The 23,800-nt window shown below is 44.8% G+C and overlaps 1 protein-coding gene across 4 annotated transcripts; it reads right to left on the bottom strand.

The window, feature by feature from the left end:
- Nucleotides 1-737: 737 nt before the first annotated feature.
- Nucleotides 738-20,568, bottom strand: PPP4R3B (protein phosphatase 4 regulatory subunit 3B). 4 transcript variants are annotated; one of them, XM_041474184.1, is made up of 16 exons: nt 20,110-20,568; nt 18,725-18,780; nt 12,860-12,958; nt 11,750-12,370; nt 8,711-8,788; nt 8,403-8,519; nt 7,666-7,782; nt 7,195-7,326; nt 6,676-6,778; nt 6,010-6,051; nt 5,596-5,754; nt 5,208-5,377; nt 4,454-4,593; nt 3,800-3,984; nt 3,159-3,361; nt 738-2,454 (listed from the first exon to the last, which is right to left on the bottom strand). In XM_041474184.1, exons 1-16 carry the CDS (start codon nt 20,249-20,251, stop codon nt 2,359-2,361), a joined length of 2,460 nt encoding a protein of 819 aa, XP_041330118.1. In that variant the 5' UTR covers nt 20,252-20,568; the 3' UTR covers nt 738-2,358. The 4 variants fall into 4 exon arrangements, with proteins under 4 accessions (XP_041330118.1, XP_041330121.1, XP_041330120.1 ...); XM_041474187.1 differs by having other exon boundaries at nt 3,159-3,283; XM_041474186.1 differs by having other exon boundaries at nt 3,800-3,963.
- Between the last annotated feature and the right edge of the window lie 3,232 nt (nt 20,569-23,800).

Genomic DNA, 23,800 nt, shown 5'->3' with positions numbered 1-23,800 from the left:
AAGCCAGAGTGCTGGGTGTCACCTTCTCCCGGGATTGCAGGCTGGTGTTTAACAGGATATCTGCTGCCACTTCACCCAGTCCTTTCCTAGGAACTATAAAAACTCATTACATTCTTGGTTTTGCTGTGAAGCAAGCTCGAGTTTGTCTGAGTGTGTTTTTAAAGCTCCAGCCGTACTGCAGCAGTGGTGAGGAGCAGAGCAAGGACTGACGCTCCTCCGGAGTCCTGTGGAGAACTCGGCTTGGGAGGCTGCTGAAGAGAACCAGGAACAGGGGTCCACGCTCCAGGAGATGTCACTTCTGCTCCTCAGGTGAGTGAAGGCCAGGACATCCCAGGTCCCTGCTGCTTTCATGGCCTGTGAATCTTCTTTACTGATGGAGACAGAGCCACGGGGAAGCAAAGCAGCTCGAGAGCGAGCACACGAGGATGGAGCTGCAGCTTCTTCAGCAGCAAACACCTCCTTGGCTCTGGAGCTGACGGGTGTTCCCTCACAGTCCTGTGCTGGCTGGCCTGGAGCTCTCTGGGGACAACACCACTGTCCCCAGGTCCATCAGAGCACCTGTGTCTTGCTCACACATCGGGATGAGCTCACCCATTCCCTCTGGGGTTCCATCCAGGGGTATGGAGTCACTTCTGAAACCTGCATGGATAACTAACCTGAAACAATATCCTGCAACAGCCACATTGAAAAGTCTGAGTTCACCTTACCATGTGTAACAAACCAAACAAAAGCAATAATTATGGAATTACAGGGTCACATTTTAATTCCTGAATTTTACAGTTCAGCATTAATATCACCACATGTATACAAATGGTGTAAAACAAGTACAGTGGTATCTTTAATACAAAATAAACTTCTGTTTTATGGAAAAAACTATACTTCATATCTACACAGACAGCCCATCTTTTCCAAACAAGAGCTAAAATTAAAACTAACTACAAAAATCTCCAAAACAGAGAAACTGCTTCAGTTTAAACTATTCCAGGAGAAATGGACCCATAACACGTATTACAAGAGTGATCTATGTGGTGGATTGCAGCTGGTTCCATCTTTAACATCTCTGACACAGTCGCTGGGAAATCTCCTCTCACTTAGTCATGATCTCAGATCACATATGGGCAAACTAACATTAAAATATTTACAGTTCATGTGCTGCTCTTAAAAATAAAACCTGGACTGTTTGCCTCTGTCACCTTGCCATGAACTCCCCTGTTCCTGTCACAGTTCACTCACCTATGTGGAATGTGCTTTTGTGTTTTAAAAAAGCAGCTTTTGTACCACCCCAGGTTCAGGTGCTGCTTGTGGATTCTGCCTCCAAGCCCTCAAGGTGTTCTCCTGGCAATAACCCTGTCTTGGTCCAAACTGCCTTTGCTGTTAAAATGCTGCTCAGTCCATCTCTATGAAAAACCTGTGTGTTTCTTATTCCCACCTCAACCATGCAGCTCCCAAACAGGGAAACAGCTGCTCCAAGAGGAGGCAGCCCTGGAGCACCGTGGAGCACGTTGGAATTCAGGCTCTTCCCAACCTCAACCAACAGCTGAGGGATGTGCCAGGCGCAGCCCCACCATGACACAAGCAGCTCCTGCAGACCCTTGGGAAGCCACTGCTCCTTGGCATAGATATTTCTGGACGTCTCACTGACAAAACAAGCAAAACCTTCCATTTTGAATCCAGCTTCCATTCTCTCCTCTTGGAAAATACAAATTAAAACTTATTTTAACTGTTTGAAACAACTCAACATGCACTACAACTGCAGTGTCCCTCCCTCCAATCATGAGAAATGCAGTTTAGTTGGTAATAAATGGTCCCAAAATATGGATTGTTCTTATGCAAACAGAGTTAGTTTTCCCTTAAAATTTTTTTAAAAGAGGCATTGCTAAAAGAACACAACTGACAGCACCATTACAAAATTAAGATTACTGGGTTCAAAATTTAAGTTTGAATTTTTTTTCCTAGTTCTGTTAAACAATGGGGAAACCCTGCAATATTTTTTAAAAAGTGTTACCATACCTTTCCCTCCCCCTTTCCCTCCCAACACCTGAGACTTTCCTTGCTGAGAAGCCATCATCCAGGTTCTGAGAATACTAACCCACCTTTTTTTAAAATTTTTCTTTTTTTTTTGACAGCCTGAATGGCAGACTCCTTACTTTCTAGAAAGACATTAAGTTCCTTGGAAGATTTGTGTTTACAGAACTAACCCTTTCTAGCTGATACACCGAGTTTCTTTTGCTACTCCTTGTATTATCTTATATACTCATGGGAGAAAGCTTTCTGATTCAGATTCTTTTTAGCTCTTAAAACAGTTGCAGCATTTGAAACCCCATAATAAAAGTTCTTATTCCAAAGTTTTGGTTTCTTTTATGAACCCAGACGAGGTCTTTTCCTTGGAGATGTCTCCTCCTCTTCGTCATCGTCTTCATCATCAGGATAATCCACTAGCCCAACTAGACTTCCCTGCCAATTAGAAAAAGGAAAAAGGAAGTTTTTATATTGAAGAAGTACCTAGAAAGGTGCAAATTTTGAACAAAACCTCCAGCCAGCCTGTCCAGGGCACACCAGCCTTTGGCATTCCAAGTCCCAATTGCCTGGAAAATGGGTTTGAACCTCAAGCTGCAAAATGTACTGGAGCTTCCTCACTCCTCTGGGTCTGGACTGAGAACTGTTTAAGAATCACTGTCAGCCCAGCGGGACAGACACGAACTCCGAGGTGCAGGCTGACAGCCCTTTGGCTGCTCAGCCTTAGGGTGGGCAATCAATCCCTGCCACACTTTTCTGCAGCTGCTCAGGAGCTCAGTGGCTGAGGATTCCAATAATGCACGGCTGAGTCAGGCACCACACAGGGGTCACTCACTGCACTTGTCTCCTCAAAAGCACTGGGCAATTCCCCAGCCAGCGGGGCACTAACAGTTCCCAAAAACCCCCTTTCCTTTGTACATCAGGTACAGAGCAGCAACTGAGCAGAACAAAAAGTGGAAAGAGTGAAACGATGCAGAGGATGTGGGATGAGACTGCACCCACCAGATTCCAACAGAGCCCAGCCCCACTCAGACCTCCCCAGAGCAGCGAGGGGCTCAGGTGAATTTATGCCCAACTCAGCCCTGCTGCCCACAGGCTGTTGCTGCTGTCACCCTGGGACAGCCCCACACGAGTTCTCCCACCTTGGGGGCTGGCACCGCCGGGCTCAGGGCCGTGTTCTTGGAAGAGGAGCCGTTGGAGCTCGCTGGTGATGTCTGAGCTGCCACGGATTTGCTGTTTGCACCGTTCGCACCGTTGGCTGCGCTGGCTGAGTGGGAAAAAGTGAATTTGAATCCCCCAGCTGAAGTCCTTTTTGGAAGATTCTCTTTGTCTTCACTCTCCTTAGCTGAGGGACAAACATTGTCACACTTAGGTATCAGCTGCACACCAAGGAGTACAATCCACATCACAGTGCAATCGCAGGGCGAGAGCCAGCAGGTTTTTTGGTTCCAATTCTGCTGCAATTCTCGGTTCCCCAACCAAGCCCATCCTGAGCCCATCAGCAGCAAAGTGAGCAGGGCCTGGATGCTGAGGGCACGGGGACATGGCTCACCTGGAGCACACAGGCACATTCAAAGTCCTGCTTTTGGATACCATTTAAACTCGTTATTTTAATCCTAAACTGGCTTGCGAAGACACATTTGGATCTCAAGACACAATTACATGGAATACCCTGTACTGCTGCTTGAGGTACAGAGCACAAACCACGGGGTAGTTTGGGTGATACTCCACGTATCTGCCATGGAGCACTTCCAGTGCCAACAAGCTCAAACAGAGTAAATACCTTTTTTAGTTTCCATAAATTTCTCATAGCTATCTGGAAAATCATCCTCCTGTTTTGACTTCTCAACTGGAGGTACAACAGCTTCGCCTTCTTCCTCTTCATCTTCATTGAACCACATTTCTTCATCCTCCTCCAAGGCTCTGGCATCCCTGCGGAATCTATTGCTACGCAATATGGATGGGACACTGTAAGAGACACACACAGGGATTCCAGCTTGGCTGCTGTTTCAGGCTCGGGATCAGAAATGCCCTACAGAGCCTTAGAGGGAACTCAGTGCACTTGAGAAGGCAATGCAGCTCCATCTCTGGTTCTGCCCTCACCCCAAGACTCACCAACACCCCAGCTGATGACGAGCCAGACTGAATCCCAAATCAGAGCGACAGAGCAACATTTTGCTCTTCTCTTAGAGAGTTCTCTCTCTTCTCTTAGAGTTTTACAAAAATATAACATTTAGTCCACTGGCCAACATCAGCTCTACTACGCTTGGCCACAAGGAAAGGCAGATGGGGCTTTCCTCTAATCTGAGAAGTTTCCACCAAGAATGAAACCCAGCCCCAGTCCCAGCCTCCTGCTGCCCTCTGGGAAAGAGAAAAGCAAGGAGCAGAGCACAGCAGCAGCCCCTGCCAGGCTCAGGACACAGAAACCGGGGCCTACCTGTTCAGCTTCTGGCTTTGTCGGTCCTTCTCCTGCTCATATTTTGTCTTCAGTCCCTTGAACGTCTGAACATACTCAATAGATTCAAGTGCATTATAGAAGTTTTCAACTATATGTGCAATAAGGGACTTAATATCTTCCTGCAGAAGAACAAAACAGGGTTTCAGCCTCAAATGGGCACAAGAAGCTCACAAAGCTTTTGAGTTTAGTTTGGAAAGAAACTGATTTCTTGCCCAGAGCCAAAGCGTTATTGTACAATATCATACAAATGTGAAACATGAAATCAGATTTATCCTTGATAAAAGAGATGAGATTGAGAAATAATGATTAGGCTTCCCATAGAAACAGACAATGGACCCGGCAGTGTCCCAGTTGTATTTGTGACACTTCTGTTAAACAAAGATCTTTTAGGTGGGAGAGCTGTGCCCTGTCCTCCCCACAGGCTTCAGCTCTCCCCACTCCTCAGCAACTACAGCAGCTCATGTGTTTCCAGGAACCTTTTGGTCAGTCCCCCTCTATCAAGTCTCTCACCCTATCAGGCAAATCCTACAATTCCAAATGTTCTTCTTGCTGGAAAAGACAGCAGCCACCATATCCTATAACTAAAAACCGCCCTTCACTTTCACAGACCACAAAGATTCCCAGCAAAGCCTCCCACACATGAAGGCACTGGCAGCAAGAGGCTCAGGAGCTGCTGCAAGTCCTTGTTTTCCAAGGAGCTGGGTGCTCCTGCAAGAGCTGCAGCTGCACTCACCACTCTGATGAACTCGAAGAGCTCAATCACAGCAGAGTTGAGCAGGTTGTACCGCGTGCCGTTGTCCAGCAGGGCGTTGATAACTGGCTCAAAGAGGTTTCCCTTGGTGATGTAACGATTATAGAATTCATCTTTCAGCCCGATTATCCTCCTCATAAAGCGGAGAGCACCTGTGGGAAGGAAAATTCAAGGAGTTAATAACCACGTGCCAGGGTTTGTGGAAAGAACTGAAACCCCTCGTGTTACCCAGAGGAAGATGGGACCCCAAACCCAGAGCGTGCCAATCTCATCCACACCCACTCACACAAATTCCAAGTGTACACTGGGACACCTTCCACACAGTCCCACCATGCCTGGAAGAAGGAAATTACAACAGCTCCATACTCACACAAGGCCAGAAATGTGTGTTTTGAATTCATCAATACCAGCACTCTTCTTAGCAAATCTTTGTTCATAATGTAATTCTTGATGTGATATGTGTGGTGTTCCACACAAAAAGTAAGCAGCTCCAAAATTAAGGCAAGTAGTTGTGCTGTTTGGTAATTATCTGCAAGAAAAATGAACAATTTCAGCTTTCAGTAGCAAGGTTGATAAGAAAAAAAAACCCCACTAACTTAAAAACAAATGAAAATGTTCTTTCAGCTTCCAGTCATCTAAACTGAATCAAAGCTCCTGCATCTATTTCAGTAAAAAGGATTAACAGAAATAAAATATGGGCATGCCTAACTATTTTTTTTTTAACAGAGTGCCATACACAGCACACAAGACAAGTTTCAAAACTCAAAAGTCAATTCAGACTTACCAGGACAAATTGTATTACTCTTAGTGGATCCAACTACTGCATCTGATAAAAAGAAAATAAAAAAAAAAAATCTGAAAAAGCTTTTCAAAGCACTGTCAAGATTTAAAAGATGGGGATAAACAATCAGTTCTACCAAGTGGTCAGATTTTTCATCAGATCTAAGGTTTGTGAGCTACAGGGACATAAACAGGCAGAAAGAACGCAGCCAGGTGAGATTTCTGTATTTAATTTACCTTACAAAGTTTTAAATCCATCTAGGTGAAAATGTATAACCTAAACTTAGGAATATGATATAGAATTAAAGCACCAATCCTAAATTTTTCAAATAATGCATTAAAATGAGTGCGTTTTAATTTACAGACACTGCATTTTAATTACAGACACTCTGCTTTACAGGAAGTATATTTTAAATGCAATTAACAATTGTATATTAGCATGATTAACATCAAGGAAGTGCATCTTGCACAAAGCACAGCACAAAGCTACAGCAGCATCCAGAGCTGCAGGGAAGGGCTGAGAACTGCTGCCCACAGAGGCCCTGTCCCTGGGGGAGCAGCACTTTTCCACAAGCACATTCCCAGGCTGATCCCTGGGACCAGCACTGTCAGTCACTGCCAAACACTACAGGCCTGAAAGGAAGAAAAAGAAAATGAAAATATTCTGTACCTTTTTCACATTTATCTTCTGATGTATTGGCCAGAAGCGGAGCAGTGAGAACGTGCATACAATGGTTGTAGAAGAAATTGAGAAATTCACTCTTTTCTGTTTTCTAAAACAAAAATAACTTTATTAAACACTGGGATTTGTACACAGGCTTTTAAAGAAGAGCCGTAACATAGGAAACAGCCCATACAGAATTCTACTGGCTCCTTCAGGTCTGCCTGAGTATTTGCTGGGCCTGCAGGACTGTCTTTGCTCCAGGAAGATCAGTTTTTGCATTTTGGGGCAAATAACCAAGCTCACCGTCACCAAAAAATCCCCACCATGCGAACATCTACTGAAAAAACATCAACAACTCAAAAACCTTGACAAAACTTTTTTAATGAACACCTGCACAATGCCCCAAAATGGAAAGGTTAATCTTATTTTTGGCTTGTTTAAATTCAGTATCAGAGCAAACACGGAGAATGTCAGGTTTTCAGCTCTGCTGAGACAGTGCAGTATCTGTACCCCCCATCTCCTTACATTGGCTGTGGCTAGCATATTCTCTGGATCAATCAGAGTTCTCAGCAGCCCCATTAGCTGAACAGCTCCCCCGAGCTCCGGATCTGTGTCGCAGATCATCTGCTCGATGACCACATTGATGAGGAGGATGTCCTGCAGAAAAATCCCAAACAAACACCAAACAATTAGACACAGTTTCAAAAGTGGAAAGCAATTTCCATAGTCTCTGTAATTTTCTGAAGACAATTTTAAATGAAACTGAAGAATTGAGAGTTGCATTTGGATACAGAAATTCTGGCAAGCACAACCCTCCACACCTACAACCCTTGTTAGTCAGATTTCCAAAACTGTGAACTGATACAACACCAACATGCTCAGAGCTGTTTGTATATTAAACCTACTTTTTCCTGTACTTCTAGAGGTTTGTTTTGCTGTTTTGTTTGTCTCTTCCTTGCCCAAAGACTCAACAAACTGCAAAGCACTGTGACTTACATCATCACTCTGCTGGGCCTCTTGCATCACAAATTCTCGGACCATGGATGGGCTAAATTCTACCAGATAAGAAAATATATCTGTAGCAGCAGATCTAACTTGCAGATCATCCATTCCCTAATAAAGAGAGAAATTGATTAGCAAGAACAAATTAAGCTGGTATTTATTACCAAGTAAAGCTGAAAGTAATAGGTAGTTTTAAGTTTTGGGAACATCTCATTACCAGAGTTTCTATGAGACACAGTAATAGTGTTACAGAAAACATTAATAAACCAGCAAAATGAATTGCAACATTCAGGCAGCAACAGCTGCTTCAACCACAGGAGTGAAAGAAATTCTCTTTTCCCACTGCTGATTAGGACAGATTAATCTGCTAACGACAGGATTACGGGATCTTTTGGGAGGAACCAGCCAACAGTTCAAGATTATCTAAAAATACTTCTTGGGCCCTGGGCCAGCAACAACCACAACAACAATCCAGCTGCAGGAAGAGCCTCTGCCAGTTTCTACACCCCCTTGTCCCAAGGACTGTGCTGAGCACAGGCTCACACAGAATGAAAATGCCCAGAGCAGCCAGGTCAGGCACTTCAGAGCTGGGGGCAGCCTCTGCATTGGGAACGCTCCAATCAACTCCCGCTCCCGGCACAGCAAAACTGACACAGAGGGGCTCAGCAGAGCCAAAACTGCCTCAGTGGCTGTAGCTCTTCCACGTGGTTTCAGCTTGAAGTTTCACTCACCATTACAATTTCAAGAGCTGGAAGAATTCCCAACTTTGCCAAAGTTTTGAAGAACGCATCTCTGTTCTGAGGTTGTAACGTCTGAGAAAAGGCGCAAAATTCCTTGAAGAAGTTTACCTGTCACACAGGGAAAAAGGAATTTGGGTCAGAAAACTCCCTGAAAGGATGAAACAGTTACATTTTGCGGCAGAGTTCGTGTGCTGGCTGGTTCTACAGAAATCCCCCAGTGACTGCAGAAGAGTTTCACTGTTTCTCCTTCATCCCCCTGACCCAGAGCCCCGCAGGCACCCCAGGCAGCTGGCACTCACCAGTTCACACCGTTTGTCGTCGTCTGTAGCTTCGTCTGTCAACTGTGCAAAAACTTCTGATAAAAACTTCTCGTCTTCCTGTGTAACACACAAAAGGAACACACCTTACACAGCGCCTCTGGAAAACAACTGCCACCCCCTACAGGAGCCAACCCTGCAGAAAGTCCAGCTCTCCATCCAATTTATCCCAAAGAACACAAATGCCAGAGCACACATCCAGTGGGATCTTTCCCAGAGCATTGTTTCAGCACTCCTCCAGGAGAGCAGAGCCAGGTGAAGCTGAGCTCAGTGGCGGTCCCTAAAACTGCAATTACAAAGTGCCAGCCAAGGGACAACTTTGCAGCCATGTCCCCATTACCTTACTCACAATAAAACAACCTCACCCACTTGCACGTGCTCTGCTTTGCCTAGCTGGGAAACTTCATGGACTATTACTGGCTTTTCACATCCTCTGTTACCAAGAGATATTTAAGCATATACAGGAACACCTCACTTCTTGCAAAGCATTTCAGTTACCCCATAAGATCAAGAGGTACCCAAAAACCAGGGTGAACATCAGCATCTCTCAAGGGTTCAGGCACTTTCTGCCCTTTGATTATTATGCACTCTTTCACACTGAAAATACTGTAGGCATTCTCTCAAATTCAAATGTTTCTGTTACCTTTTAAAGACAATATAAATCTGACAGCAAACACTAACATGCTACAGCTTTACAAAATTTTGCACCACTGTACCAATTTAACCCAATAAACTTGTGCATTGAACAAAAATGAACACAACAGCAGCATTCCAATAAACATACATGAACTTTACATTGCATAACACAGTGTGCTTACCTCTCTATTTTGCTGTGTGCTATCACTAAAATCTGTCTGCTTTATTAGAGTAACAATACAGAATTTTTACAGTTACAGCAATGCCAACCAAAGACTGGCAAACCTTCTCCTGACAATTTTAAGATGTGGGGATAGAAGTGCTTTACAAACAAATGATACCTGGAATCAACATCACAGGGAGTGCAACATACACAGATTTAGTGGTTTATTTTAAGCTTTGCTGGCTTAAACAGCTTAATTAAGCCTGGTACAAAAAAAACCACCCCCAAACCGTACTACAATCAACAGCAGGTAGAGAATAACACCCCCACTGCAGAACACCTGAGCACAGAAAGCACAGAAACATCTCCTGCTTGTCTAAGGCTGCTGCTCAGCCCAGTCCTGTGTCCTGAAGCATGGGATGGATGGAGGTTCCCTTCCCACGTGGCAGCCCTTCCAGCAGCAGCAGCACTGGGATCTAGTGCTCCGTGGCACGTAGAAAGGAGCTTTGCTGCCGTGGCAAGCACAATCTGCTGCTCCTCTAAACTGCCTTCTCCCAGGGAGCTTTGCCAGTGTATTTAGGGTAACAGGACGTCCCATGTGTTCCCCAAACCCAAAGGAGCTTTGGAGTTCTTGTGCCCAACAAGCTGATTTACACCACAGGCCTGCGAAAGCAGTCCTGGACCTCAGGTCCCCACGACCTCAAGTGGGAATTTTCCTCAAGTGTGCTATAACATCTTTTCCATGTGTGCTTTTTTCTCAACCTGTAATTCTCAAGGATCAACATTATCTGTAAATCACCACACATCTCAACTACAGGCTTTAGAATCAGCAGGCAAACCTGTGTGCACATACTCCATCTATGATGGCAAAGACAGCCATGGCAGACCCAGCAAAGAACTGTCAGAGAATTTCAGAACCTTCTGCAAGGAGTACTCGAGGTAACAGCAAATCAGAGTTCTCTGTTACTGCATAATTAAATATTCAGTATTGAAGAGCCCCAATGAAAAAAAAAAGAACTCTATAGCTTAAAAAGCTCTAAATGCAAACAGGGCTGTGGCCTCAGGAGCATAATACTGAATTTACTTTTAGTTTTTGAAAATATATGTAAAAGAATTTAAAGGAAAATCTTTTTTTAACACAAAGCTCATAATTTCACAAGAGGGATTTAATTTTTTGTTTCTTTCTGCTATTGAGCCACAAAGAAGATAGTAGAAAGAAGCCACATAGCATATTCATGCAATTCTCTGCAATTACTCAGTCTTATTTGCCAGTCCTCTATTAAACTCTTAACCACATTTCACCCATATCTGAACTCATCAGTATATTCCATATGTTATGTCTGCAGCACCCCTTTCTTTCCACTAACCACATTTCACCCATATCTGAACTCATCAGTATATTCCATATGGATATGTTATGTCTGCAGTGCCCCTTTCATTTTTACTCCCTTCCTCTTTTCCTCAACTCTTGGTGTTTCACAGAGGCTCTCCACACTCACCCCAGGAGTATGGGGTGAGTATGTGATGTATCCTACACAAATGGACCATTTTTGGACACAGATAAACAGAATAAAGCCAACTGGGTACCCATGAGTTTGCACAACACAGCACCAGCTGACAACCCCAAAATGCCATGAATTCACACAGCTCTTCACTGAGGCTCCCTTCCAGGGTCCCAACCACCTTGGAGCCTCTTCTGACTACAAACTGTACAGGACAGTTTTTCATAAAGTAACAGCTTGGTTATTTCTTATCACTTCTGGGTATCAGTATGAAAAAACCCCCAGCAACTAGTTACTTAATCTTTAAGACAACAGGAATATTTGAAATTGGTACCATGATGTAACAGCAGTGTAACAGGAATGGTTCTCAACATGCTCTTTGGAATCACAGATCCAGAATTTGTTACAAAACCAGCACAATGTGCCTAATACAGAATACAGCAAGTTACCTGTTCTCTAAATACCTACATAAACTTGACCAAAAGTTGTGTGTTGCTTGGGAATCAAGGAGAAATATCTTCAGCTTTACAACCCATTAAAAATATTCATATACTCACCTGAAATGTACCTTTTCAAAACACAAAATCAAAGTATCAGAGAGCAGGGCAAGCATTCAAAACACTGTGCAAATGATGTGTGTGATTAACTGCAATCCATTTTGAAACTACAGCTACAGGTATCTACAAACAATCCATCTAGACCATATGAAGAACCACTTACCTGCAACATACTGACAATCTCAACTTTGTTGAAGAAAATAAAGGAAGTGAGGGTAGAAAGAAAATTCTCTTCAAAAACAGATGGTGTCGGCAAGATGATGTCCTGAATATACTGTACCCTGTAAGTCTGGTGGATTTTTTGCCTGAGTTCAGAGTCTGTAATAGGAATAACCTCCTTAAATTTTGCCGTTTTGGTCAAGAACTCCCTGTGCCGTTTTGGCTGAGCCAAAGAAGGATCATACTCGAGGCATCCGACCACATCCATAATACACTCGTCAGAGAACATCACCTCAAACAGAGTTGCTTTGTTGAGGAACAAAATCCCTCTAATAATTTCATACAAATGATGCAAGCCTTCGGTGTTCTCTAAATTCTCACAGACTTGGAAAAGCTGCAGCAGTTTTTTAATGTAGCCTTCGTTCTCCAAGGCCAGCGCCAGCTTTTCCCTACGGATGGGTGAGGAAAGAACAGAGGTAACTAGGTCAGCAATCTCTTCAAGTTTGTTGAGTTCACAAGTAGGAAGGTCAATCAGAGGACTGGTTTCAGGCATTTCCTCTATGTGCTCCTCTTCTGACTCAATAAGGTCCTGCGTGACTTCCACTGAAGGATCCTTACCCTGAACCTAAGGGAAGAGTGCACACAGTTACTGTCTGATCCCAAAATGTACCAAAAATGAGCAGGTCAGTAACCAAAGCAACAACACATCTCAACTGCCCAGTGTGTCCCAAGGCAGCTGCAATGGGATCTGAGCTCTCTGGTTCCTACAGCACATTTGCAGTTCCACTGCACTCCAACAAGCTGCTTCCTGAGGCCAGCTGGGAGAAGGACAATTAAAGCATGGAACTCTGGCGGTGCCTTTCTAATAAACACAATCACACCAACTGCCCCAGAACACTGACCACCTGAGTCTCACCATTACAGTGATCTTTCAAAAGCCTGACATTCAATCATGAGAACAACTGGTGCTCTAAGCAGGGGCAATTTAACACCTTGCACAGAAAAGAACAAATGTTTACTTACTTTACAAGGTTTAAAAAGGATGCACAAATACATCAAGTCACAGAAGACACTAAAACACCTGGAAAAAACAGCGTTTTTCAATTTACTGTACCTGGCAGATTTTTTCCCAAATTTCATCACAGCCAGCTTTTTCTTGAAAACTCAGTGCTAAATCATAGTTCTCTGCTTCTGACCAAACAATCAGGGTGTCCTGTTTGAGATAAAACCAAGAAAATAATTGTTTCTGAAACAGGTCTGCACTACGTATTAACCTCCACTCCTTTAAAGCCAATGTCTAAAGAATAAGTAATTTTAATTAAAGTTACACTTGTCAAAAAAAAAGCATAAACCACTAAAATATTATATCATGTTCTGCCATACATCAACTTTCTTTCTTGTTATTTTATAGCCATTAACTTACACAACATATATTTAAAGATACTATTTTTCATATCCAAGCCACTTATGATGGCATTTTTCTGCAAGATACATTTCTTGAGCCAACAGTCTTGAAATGGGAAGGCATACATTAGATTAAGAAAACCTACAATATAACAGGTTAAGTATTTTCATATTCAGTAAGATAGAAACAAACCCCCTAAGATTTCAGTTTTCCCCTCAGAAAGAGTTTAAGACAGCCCTAGCTAAGTAAGATATAATGCCTAGTTAATGTTCAAATACTCCTTTCAGAATTAAAAGCCATACAGCCTGAATAATACAAAACTCCCAAGTTCTTACTAAAGTTACAACCACCTTGCCAGTTATTTTCATTCCAGCCAGGTTTTGCTTCTCTGTTATTATTGTCTCCATCAATTCAATTTGTGCACTTGCACAGCAGACCTGGAAGTTTCGGTGGAATTTCTGAATAGGCTAAAATGGTTTTTGAGGAGATTTTATTAGGATACTTGCTGCTGTCCTGTAAGGAATGCAAGCCTGTACTTCAACATTCAGTTGAATATATATTCAAGACAATATAGAGTGGCTGTGGTTTGACCCAGCTGCCAAGGAAGTACCACACAGCTGCTCACTCACTTCCTCCCACCACTGGGATGGGAAAGAGAATCAGGACAAGGTGAAAGTTCTGTTCTTGAGGTAAGAACAGTTTCAAAAAGGAAATAAAGTAAAATATAATGAGCAATTATAATAGTTACAGAAAAAAGAAATAAAAAGAAGAAGGGGAAGAAAGGAATAAATCCTGACAGATAAGTGATGCTCAGCACCACCTGAGCAGCAATCAGCCCCTCCCAGCCAACCCCCCAGTTTATCCCAGGGTATGGAACATCCCCCTGGCCAGCTCAGCTCAGCTGTCCTGGCCACGCTCCCTCACAGCTCCTCACTGCCAGAGCATGGGGAACTCATCAGTCCTTGACTCAAGGTAAGCACTGCTCACAACAACTAAAACATCCCTGTGCTATCAGTGTCATTCTCATCCTAAATCCAACCACAGCACTGCACCAGCTGCTGGCATGAAAATTAACTCTGTCCCAGACAAAAGCAGGAGAACAGTTCTCCATCCTACAGCAAACTCATCTTCATATAAGAATATCCAAACTGAGCAGCTCTCTGCTAACTCTCCAGAATATTTGATGAGCTCCAGCAAAACTGTTCAACATTCCAAGTTTGACTTCCTGAACTGTTACTACAGTTTTTTAAATACTGAAGTGTTTTTTAAACACTAACAAGCTTTTCCTTAATGGTCAGCAAGGTAATTAATTCCCACATTTACAACATTCAATATTCACCACACAACACATCGAAGCTGGTTAGGTCTTTAGACCACTTTTAGTGAACACAAAATATTAAGAGTGCTATCTTTAAGCTCAGCAAGGAAACCCAAAAAACACCTGATGATATTCCATAGGTGCTTCAGGGGCAGTAAGGTTTAAACAGACCTTTGTAAATGCAGTTATCTGGGCTTACACAGGTCAGGGAGCACTCTCTACTCCCAGGTGTGAGGGGACTGACATTTGGGAAGCACTGCTGGCATGGGACAGTGGGTTCCCTCTTTCATCAGCAGTTATTTGGAAAACACACGTCTGTCTCAACACAACCTCCCCGCTGCTACAACTACCACTGGAACATGAATGAACAGCAGCAGCACTGGTACAGCATTAACTCTTCATTTCTACAGTAATCCTAATTCCTCAATACCCATGGGGAGTTGTATATCTTGGGAGTTTTGTCTTTGCCCTTTTCTTCTCTTTGAAAATGAAGTTAAGAACAACATCAGCGTTGGCAAATGCCTATCAATAGATCCATTTCCTTCTCCCAAAATAATCACAGGCCACACTAAAAACAATGGAATTTGCACAGACAATTTTTTTTCCTTTCTTACTAATTTTTACACATTTCTTTAGAGAAACGAAGTTTCCCTGTTGTGGAAAGAACAGAGTTCAATGCACTGTGGTTTCAGCACTGTTGTGAGTTGTTCATTTATATTACAGTGTCCTATACTACACTTGCACTTTTCTCCTACAGAGAAATATTAATAGGGAGCCTCTCTGCTGCCAGGCTCCATCACAACTGGTCCAAGCTCTTAGAGCTGACATGGTTTTCATTCACAGCTGTCCCCCCTCATCTCCAGCTCAGGACCTCTGGATCTCTGTATTTACCTTGTGCCATTTCAGAGTCAACAACTCAACTGGGCTTCAAGGGAAAAATAATAATTGTCAACTGCACGTACTGAAAAGCCTCATCAGATCCCTGACCTGGTTCTTGTTCAGAGATTAATAAAAAAATAATTCTTAAGTACAATTTTATGACTGCTACAGAATTTCAAATCTGAAACGTTTACCTTAAACATTCTGTGCAAGTACTGATGCCCTGACACTCAAAATCAATGCACTGCAAGTAAGCTGAGCCTCAGAGGTGCTTCACTGAACAAAGAAGGACACGCACATTCAGCAGCCCTATTCATAGCCCAGGATGATTCAAGTAAGAGAATTAACGCAGGAACTTAAAATGACTCCAGGCACCCAGGGACTGCAGTCAAAAATTTGTGAAAATTCTCGAGTTACTGAATGGTACTTGTTACAATCTGTACTGCCCACACAAAGCACAAGTTATATAAGCTTTTCCAAAAATATTTCAGAAAGACTGAAAGATGGTTTCAACAGAAAATAATTGTCCAAAACCAATATAAGACGTACTCATCTGGCACACACTTCCTGCATGACCTCAGACAACCCACGAAGAGCAGACAGACACCTTCCAGGCCGAGCTCTACCACACTCCACCTGCTTAGAGGCCATGCTGCTCCATCCACGAGGAACAACAATGTTCCTTAATTCACTCAAGCACCAATAAAGACAAAAAAGATTAATTCTCAACAAAAACTGAAACTCAGAGCAGTTCAAACCCTTCTCCAGTGCTGGTGCTGGTGTGCACAGTGTCTGCTACTCCACCCCTCCGTGCTCCTGCACTGCACCACGTCCCCATGCCAGCACCAATGTGCTGCACAGGGAAGCAGATGGGGAACACGTGGGGATAAAAATGAATCCAGAGGGAAGACATGTTTCAACTGACTCAGTCCTACATCTAACCTGCCACTGGATGAAACAGCAGTGAAAAAGCCCTCTGGCAACTGCTCTGGCTGCCTTTAACAGCACCCCTGCAAATGTGTTAAATCCTGGCCACTGGGAACTCCTATTCTGCCTCGAGCAAAGCGCTCTGTTGTCACACGATGGCAACTTTGAGCAAAAGACGGGATTTGCACAGGATCTTCATCTCAGAGCTGCAAACAGAGCACACCCAAAGCAAAGGTAACACCAGAAGGCAGCACTCCCAGTAAGGATTTCTGCAGCAGCTCCATGTCTTTCAGCCACGGACTTGCTCTTCTGCCAGTTCTGCCAGGGAACAGTAACCTCAAGCAGAGGCTGAAACATCAAATGGGTGTGGTGCCAACCTTTAAAACTACGCCTGCCAGAGCCTTCAGAACACATCTGACCCTGCCCTCTGGCTAACGTGGGGTGTCCAGCAGAGGTGTGTAACTCTCAATGCCTATGCCCCAAAATCCAGGGGGACCTAAAGCTCTTCAGGCTCTCATGTTCTTTGCATTCATCTAACTAGATAATTTTGCGTTGTATGCTGAGCAGTTTGGCACCTTTGTCTGACCCATCCAAGCCAAATTTCCCTTGAGAAAGGGAAAGTCGTGATGACAGTGTGCCCAACACCTGGCCAGAATGAATTCCCCAGGAACCACAGACAGGACTGGAGCAGGGAGGTAACAGGCCTGTCCTGTTTGGGGTTGGTCAACAGCTACAGCACGACTTGGCACTAACAGTGTAATACTGGAAGTCACAGACTGATGCACAGCACCGAAAAATCAGTGCTCGGTTTCCTTCTTTCACAGGAGCTGTCGTGCAAACCACAATTAAGCGTTAAGTACCCTCTAAGTCCAGTCAAGTCATTTACATAAGGACAGACGTAGGCAGGGCATGTTTCTTTTCCTTCAAGCTGCACCACCCTGCAGCTTTCCCCAAATCCAAGACCATCAACTCCAGGACAATGCTCTGTGTCAACTGAAAGCTGCACGAGGTTGCACAAACCTTAAGGAGCAAACAGAGAAGAAAAAGCTTTCTGCCACACGGACACAAAAGCATCAGTATCAGAAATAAAAGCCAGGCAAAACAAGAAAAATGGTAACAAAAGCTACTTAAATCACTTGAAAATTTGCTACCAAGTAAGTAAAAAAGGTCTACAATTAATCAGTTGTAGTTTCAGGAAACAGGGTGTGAAAGGAAGCATTTTAAAACTTTACAGCAACAAAATCTGCATTTGCATTTCACTATGTAGAGGTTTCCTCCAGTAAACAGGAAGCAGTTCAAGACTCTTGGCTTCTGGAGCTCTGCAGAGCTCCTTCCTCAGCATGGCCCCCCAAGGAAAGCCTACAGCCACCAACCCCTAACACGTGAAAAGCAGAAACCACAGCAAAGAGCCCCTTGGAAAGGCTGGCCCAAAACTCCACCTCACTGCTAACCTGAAGCGAGCCAACCCAAGTCCACAAGATAACAAAGTCTCTTTCTCAAATTCTCACACTGTAAGTTGTCACTATAACAAAATCCTCAAAGATGTGTCCCTCTGTGACTCAGGAAGAACAAAATTACTGTTTTCTGCAGTGCTGAAACACTTCTGGATACCATAACGATAAAGAACAAGTATCAAACGCTGAAGGAACAGAGAACACTGTAGAACAAAGGAACAGACAGAAAAAACTCCAGAAAACCCATGAGAACAATGCAGGCAGAGACATCAAAAATGCATGCTGAAAAAGGGAAAACAATAAAAGCAGAAGAAATTCAGTAAGCTGATTTTTTTCAGTGGATGAAACAAAAATAACCTAATAACAACTGCTAACTGCTCCCAACTGTTTTACTTCTTTGTCTTGCAGGAGGTTTACCCCTAGGAAAGATAATTCTCACCATGGCTTGTGGCCTTACCTAGGACAACAGGAGCTTTCAGGGCTCAAAATAAAATCTAAACAGCAACAACAAAGAAAGGAGTCCCACAAAGACAAATTCCTTCATGTTATTTCCAGAAAAAGAACTCAATAAATAAATAAATACACTTCAACAGAGCTGGTCAAAGTTTTGCCTCCCTAATTTTACAATTATTTCAGATGGCCTGGCATAGGAGACAAAAATTACACATACATGTTTTCAACTATCCTTCCTGTAATGATTTCAATATTTCTCCAAACTGCATATATTATCTTCAAAGCCTGAATTCCAAAAGGTATTTTTCTAGAAGACCCACATATTAATTTCTAGAATGTGAAGTGTCTAGCATCCACAGGCTTCTACGCAATTTTTTCACCTCTAAAAAACACCCATAAATTTTTTCACCTCTAAAAAACACCATCAACAATTGTAGGTCCTCTTGCCTTTCCTTTTTTCCTGAAAAATGCAATTACTCCGAGCACAAAACAATTCCTCAGCACCAGCAACCAGAGAAAGTAAAGCCTAGCAATAATACTTGCCTGCTGTTTTTGATATGCAGTATTTGGATTTATCTTCGATTCTAACAGTAGTGAACCTGAAAAAGGTACGAAGAGAGATTTACTGAATCCAACAAAACAAACATCTCCACACATCTCACACCACTGCCCACGTGCCAGCCAACACTCTCAGCTTAATCCAAATCTCATGGAAAATCCACAAGAACCGCCTCCTTTAAATATAATTTCCTAAAATAAGCTAGGTAAAACAAAATTCAACAGGAATATCCCTATTAAAACAATTTTTTCTCTCCTACTTTAGTCCAAAATCCACTTTAGCACTCTTTTCTTCTGAGATCTGGCAGAAGAACCAGCTTTTTTAGTGGTCTTTTAGGCCAAGTGTAAAAATTCCAGCAGGTAATGTGCTGCCCAGCATAAAAATGTTTTTGTCCAGAGAAGCCACGTGGGCCACTTGCTTTTATTCCCTTCAGCTGCCCTTCAGAAGTGAATCATTCAGCTACTATAAACGCAGGGACTTCATCTTGTGTATGCAAGTAGTGTATGTCTCCTGGCAACAGCTCCGGAGCAATTTATACCAGTCTTAGGTGGTTTATTTAGCACATTAGCACCTGTCGGCTGACAACGTGGGGAGCACGTACCTCCCCCCTCTAAAATAGACCCTTTAAGGTGACTTTAAAGTGCAATAAAACACAAGGGATGCCACCCGACTGGAACACAACCAGGGAACTCCTGAGGAGAAAAAGAGCAACAAACAAACAACTTTTTTTACAGCAGTAAGAAAGGGAGGAAAAGAGCACCTCAGAAGCAAAGGATATTGCTCTGAAAGAGAACAAAATGTCCTCACGTGTCACAGCTTCAGTTCTGTTCAGGCCGAGGAGCCACAGCTGGCTGGGGTGACTGCATGGAGCTGGGTCTGGGGAGGTTCGGGATGGATATCAGGGAAAGGTTCTTCCCCCACAGGGTGGTCGGGCACTGCCCAGGCTCCCCAGGAAATGGTCCCGAGGCTGCCAGAGCTGCAGGAGCGCCTGGACAACGCTCGCAGGGACACGCTGGGATTGTTGGGAGCTCTGTGCAGGGCCAGGAGCTGGGATTTGATGATCATGATGGGTCCCCTCCAGCTCAGTGTATTCCATAATTCTATGAACTGGGAGGGGAGAAGTCTAAGGCCACAGTAGCAAACGCTGCTGTGTCTTGTGTGGTGAGGCAACCTCACACGATCCGCAACATAAGGCAAGGCAGGAGGAGTGGAAATAATAGCACTAACAACAATAATCCCCGGGGGTGTCCCAAGGGAAGGCACCATCAGCCGAGCCCGGCGGTGGTGGGGGGCAGCCCCGGCGCTCGGGGCCCGGGGCCGGGCGTGGGGCGAGGGGAAGCGGCCTGGGCAGCCCCGGCCACGCTCTCACCGTCCGACTCGGCGCGCACCAGCAGCGACATCCCCTTCAGCCGCTCCACGTAGCTGGAGGAGACGTGCCCGGTGCCCCTGTCGTCCCATTGCCGATCCTCGTTGAGCGTGTAGACCTTCACCCGCCGGCGGGTGTCCGACATGGTGCAGCCCCGGGCCCGCTCCGCCTCCGCGGGGGCGATGGAGCGAGGGCGGCGGGGAGCAAGCGGGGCCGCCGGGCCGCTCAGGGGCACCGCGGGGCCTTTAACGCGCCGCTTCCCATGGCGAGTCAGCGCCGCCGCGCCCCGGCCCGGGCCTCGCTGGCGCCGCTCCGCCTCAGCAGCTACTACAGCGCCGCCGCCATCTTGTAACCCGGCTCGGGCCGCCTTTCTCTTCCTCCCCGCCCGGGCACGGGCTCCCCTCGCAGGGGCTACGGCGGCCGCCCGCTGCCGCCGCGCCGCCGACGGGACGGCGGCCACAGGGGCGGGGCCGCGGGGCGGGGCCCGCGCGCGCTCCCTCACGGCGCCGAGGCGGGAACGGGGAGGCGGGAACAAAATGGCGGCTGCCCTCAGCCACAGGGGGGTGTGGGCGCATCGCTGCCTTTGAACGCCCGAGGCGTCTAAAGGGGGAATTGGCTCATATGGTCCCCAAAAAAAACTTTTTTTTTTTTAAATTCTGTCTAAAAGCTGACGGAAAGCTGACGAAACACACGCCTCGCCCCCTCAAGCCACAGAAAGTGCCGCCCACCGCCGTCACACAAAATGACGGGCGAGCTCCACACCCTGGCCAGGGTAAATTTAAACATCACACGCAACTGAAACAGAGTTTCAATTTTCAGGAATTTCCAGGAGGAAAAGGTGTTCCCTGCATCAGAAAACGGCAGAAAGGTTAGTGAGCAGCATCTCCTTACAGCAGCAGCCACACTGTAACACGGCGTCTGTGCCTGCTTTGTACATCTCCACAGAAGGCTCGAAAGCCAAACTGAAGGTGAAGCTTCAAAAAGGAGAGAAACGTGCTTAACTAGCCCTTACACACAGCGTACAGTTTAAGACAGACCACTTGCCAAGCATCGTAGAGTCTGTATATCTTAAGTTTTCCACACTAAACACCATCTACACGTTTCCTCTGTATTACAAATAAAAAAAAAATAAGCATCGTAGAGTCTATATCTTAAGTTTTCCACACTAAACACCATCTACACGTTTCCTCTGTATTACAAATAAAAAAATAGTTACATCTCCGTGCTTGCATGGGAACAGGGGAAAAGGACCCAAAAGCGTTCAGGGAGTGAAGCTGCGTGCAACAGCGGGAACCTGGGGACGAGGAGAAGCCTGAATGCGTCTCCAGACCCAATTTTTGAGGCTCTGAAGGGGAAGGAGGGAGGACAAGTTCTCCTGAGGCCAGGGTGTGCCTCATTCCCAGACAAAGCCAGACTTTCCTGGCTCTTGCCTCACGGTGAAAGCAGTCACACCGGTATGGCTCCTGTTCACATGCCTGGCATTTCTCCGCTCTCAAGTTCAAATGCGGTTCCAGACTAAGGGAAAGAAAGTGTTTCCAACAAACTCTGCCACTCAAAGTAACTATCTGCAACTTTTCCAAATATTCTCTGGGCAGATTTGGAAAAGGTAGCATCTAAGTAACATTCAAGTCTCAGCTTTTGCTCTGATATTCATTGTAGCAGGCCTCTAAGATTCAGTCACCGAGAAAATACAATCTAGACCTCTGAGAATTATCCTATACACTTTTATTCAGCTGTATAGGAGCACACCTTGGGACATGTGCATCATTATGGATAAGTGAGTCAGTAAGTATAAAAAGACCACGTTAAGTGGTTTCAAAACCCTGGACTGAGAGTCGCATGAACCAGTTTACAGTCAGGTTCCAAACAAGCCTTCCCTGCTGTGTTTTAGTGACCTTTCCTCGCAAGGTATTACAGACTGAGCATATTTCTACCTTGGAGAAAGCTCAATAAAAAGCAAACACACAAAAAGGAACACAAACCCCAATGGCCACAGCATATTTCTGCCTCAGGACATCTGCTGCTCATGAACTCCCTTCTCCCCTCTGCACGACTTCTGTGCATGCTTCTTGGCTCTTCAAACCAAATGCACAAAAATAAAAGCATGACTTCTACTCATGATTAAATGCAGCACTTCTCAGGATATATAAAACAGCAAGAAACCACTGCAGAGTATTTTGGAGCAAATCCTTATGATGAATAGCTAGAAAAAGGAGATATGTGAATTAGAATTGGCATGAAAAACTATTTCTCATGCTTCAGCTGTGAAATAAATCCATGATCTCTCCAGGCATGAACTCAGTGACCTCTGTGGAAAAATATCACTCCAGACCACACTGGGACTGCACTCACTCAGATGAGGGACTTCTCTTTGCCCAAAACAGCATCCAGGGGGCTGTAAAGCCCAGCATGACCCTGCCATCAGTATCCACAACCAGCAAGTCAATTCTGGGGGCTTTGCCTGGACAAAACACACAATGCTTGCCCCAGAAAATGTTACATACTGGATTTAAACCCAGGCTTAGACCAGGAAAGCATCAGAATCTCTGCTCTTTAAGATGCACAGAAACCAAAGCAAAGTTTTCCACGGTGGTGTTGCACCTGCCAGCAGCTCATCCTTTCCCATCACCACCAGCAAGTTATCAGTGTTGAGAATTCTCTGTTCTTCATCAAAGCAAAGGATTTCATCAGGGTAGACAGCAGACAGAGCAACTCACAAGTGTCACTACATGAACAGCACAGAGCTCTTTTTACTTGTTTTCCCAAGCAAGACAGGCAACTCATTCCTAAATAATTTAAAATTTCTTGGAGTGAAATTAAGAGACTATCATTCCCTCTGGCAGGCAATCCCAGAAGTACAATTAGGCCAGCCCTTATACTTTTATGATAGCACTTGTAATATTTATTGCTGGCATTTAGAGATACCCCAGCTCTCAATCTTTGCACCTGCATGAAAACTTCAGATTTGTCAAATGAGGGCATTTCTGGCCCTCCTGAGCTGCTGCAGTGCTGCACCTGCCCAGCTTTACTCTCCAAGGCAATTTCTTTCCATGGCTTCATTTAAGACAAGTCAGTAGAGAAGCTAATTATGTTGAGGAGTAAGAAAGAAGAAACAAATCACTATTTCAAACACAAAAAACCATCTGCTGCAAAAGGACTGAGCTTGTTCTCTCCAGCACTCTGGACCCACCTGGTTTCTGATCATGGCTGATCCCACCTGAGCCAAGCTCCTCCTGCCACGGCCCCGCGCCGGCTCTCGGCGAGCCCGGGATGTCCTTCCCTCCAGGAAGGGTCAGAGCAGCACACACTTACTCAACTCTTGGCTCCCATTGAGCTTCTCTCCTCAGGTAAGAGCAGCTGCTTTCTGCTCCTCCCAGCCAGCTCCCAAGTGTGCTCTTCCCCCGCCCCTTCCCATGGGGCCTAAAGCTGGTTCCAGATGCAGAAAGTCAGGCTGACTGTACAGGTTCTGCCACAGAAACATTAAAGTCATTTTGCTCCTTTATCATCATCCACCAAACAGACAATGCCCCAGCACTGCAGTAGCTGCTTTACTGAGACCAGCTCCACAACACAGCCTCTCAAAAATTAGTGTAAAATAAAGGCAGATAAACCTTGGAAAACCACTTAGATTGGGGAGGTAGGTCCATTTCTGGGAAGAGTTACCAGAAATAGCAACATCTGGGTTTCTGTTCAG

Source organism: Pyrgilauda ruficollis, unplaced genomic scaffold (assembly GCF_017590135.1).
Source record: "Pyrgilauda ruficollis isolate IOZ18807 unplaced genomic scaffold, ASM1759013v1 scaffold31, whole genome shotgun sequence".
NCBI lineage: Eukaryota > Metazoa > Chordata > Aves > Passeriformes > Passeridae > Pyrgilauda > Pyrgilauda ruficollis.
The sequence above is the reverse complement of the archived record's forward strand: the minus strand, read 5'-3'. Positions and strand labels throughout refer to the sequence as shown.

What these genes read in the sequence shown, in the direction of transcription:
- PPP4R3B (XM_041474184.1), bottom strand. Translation starts at nt 20,251, where the DNA reads ATGTCGGACACCCGCCGGCGGGTGAAGGTCTACACGCTCAACGAGGAT. An exon ending in AGATTGTCAGTATGTTGCAG is followed by an intron (nt 8,789 to 11,749) that starts GTAAGTGGTTCT and finishes TGTGTTACACAG; the next exon opens with GAAGACGAGAAGTTTTTATC. An exon ending in CGGCGGTGCCAGCCCCCAAG is followed by an intron (nt 2,455 to 3,158) that starts GTGGGAGAACTC and finishes TCTAATTGGCAG; the next exon opens with GGAAGTCTAGTTGGGCTAGT.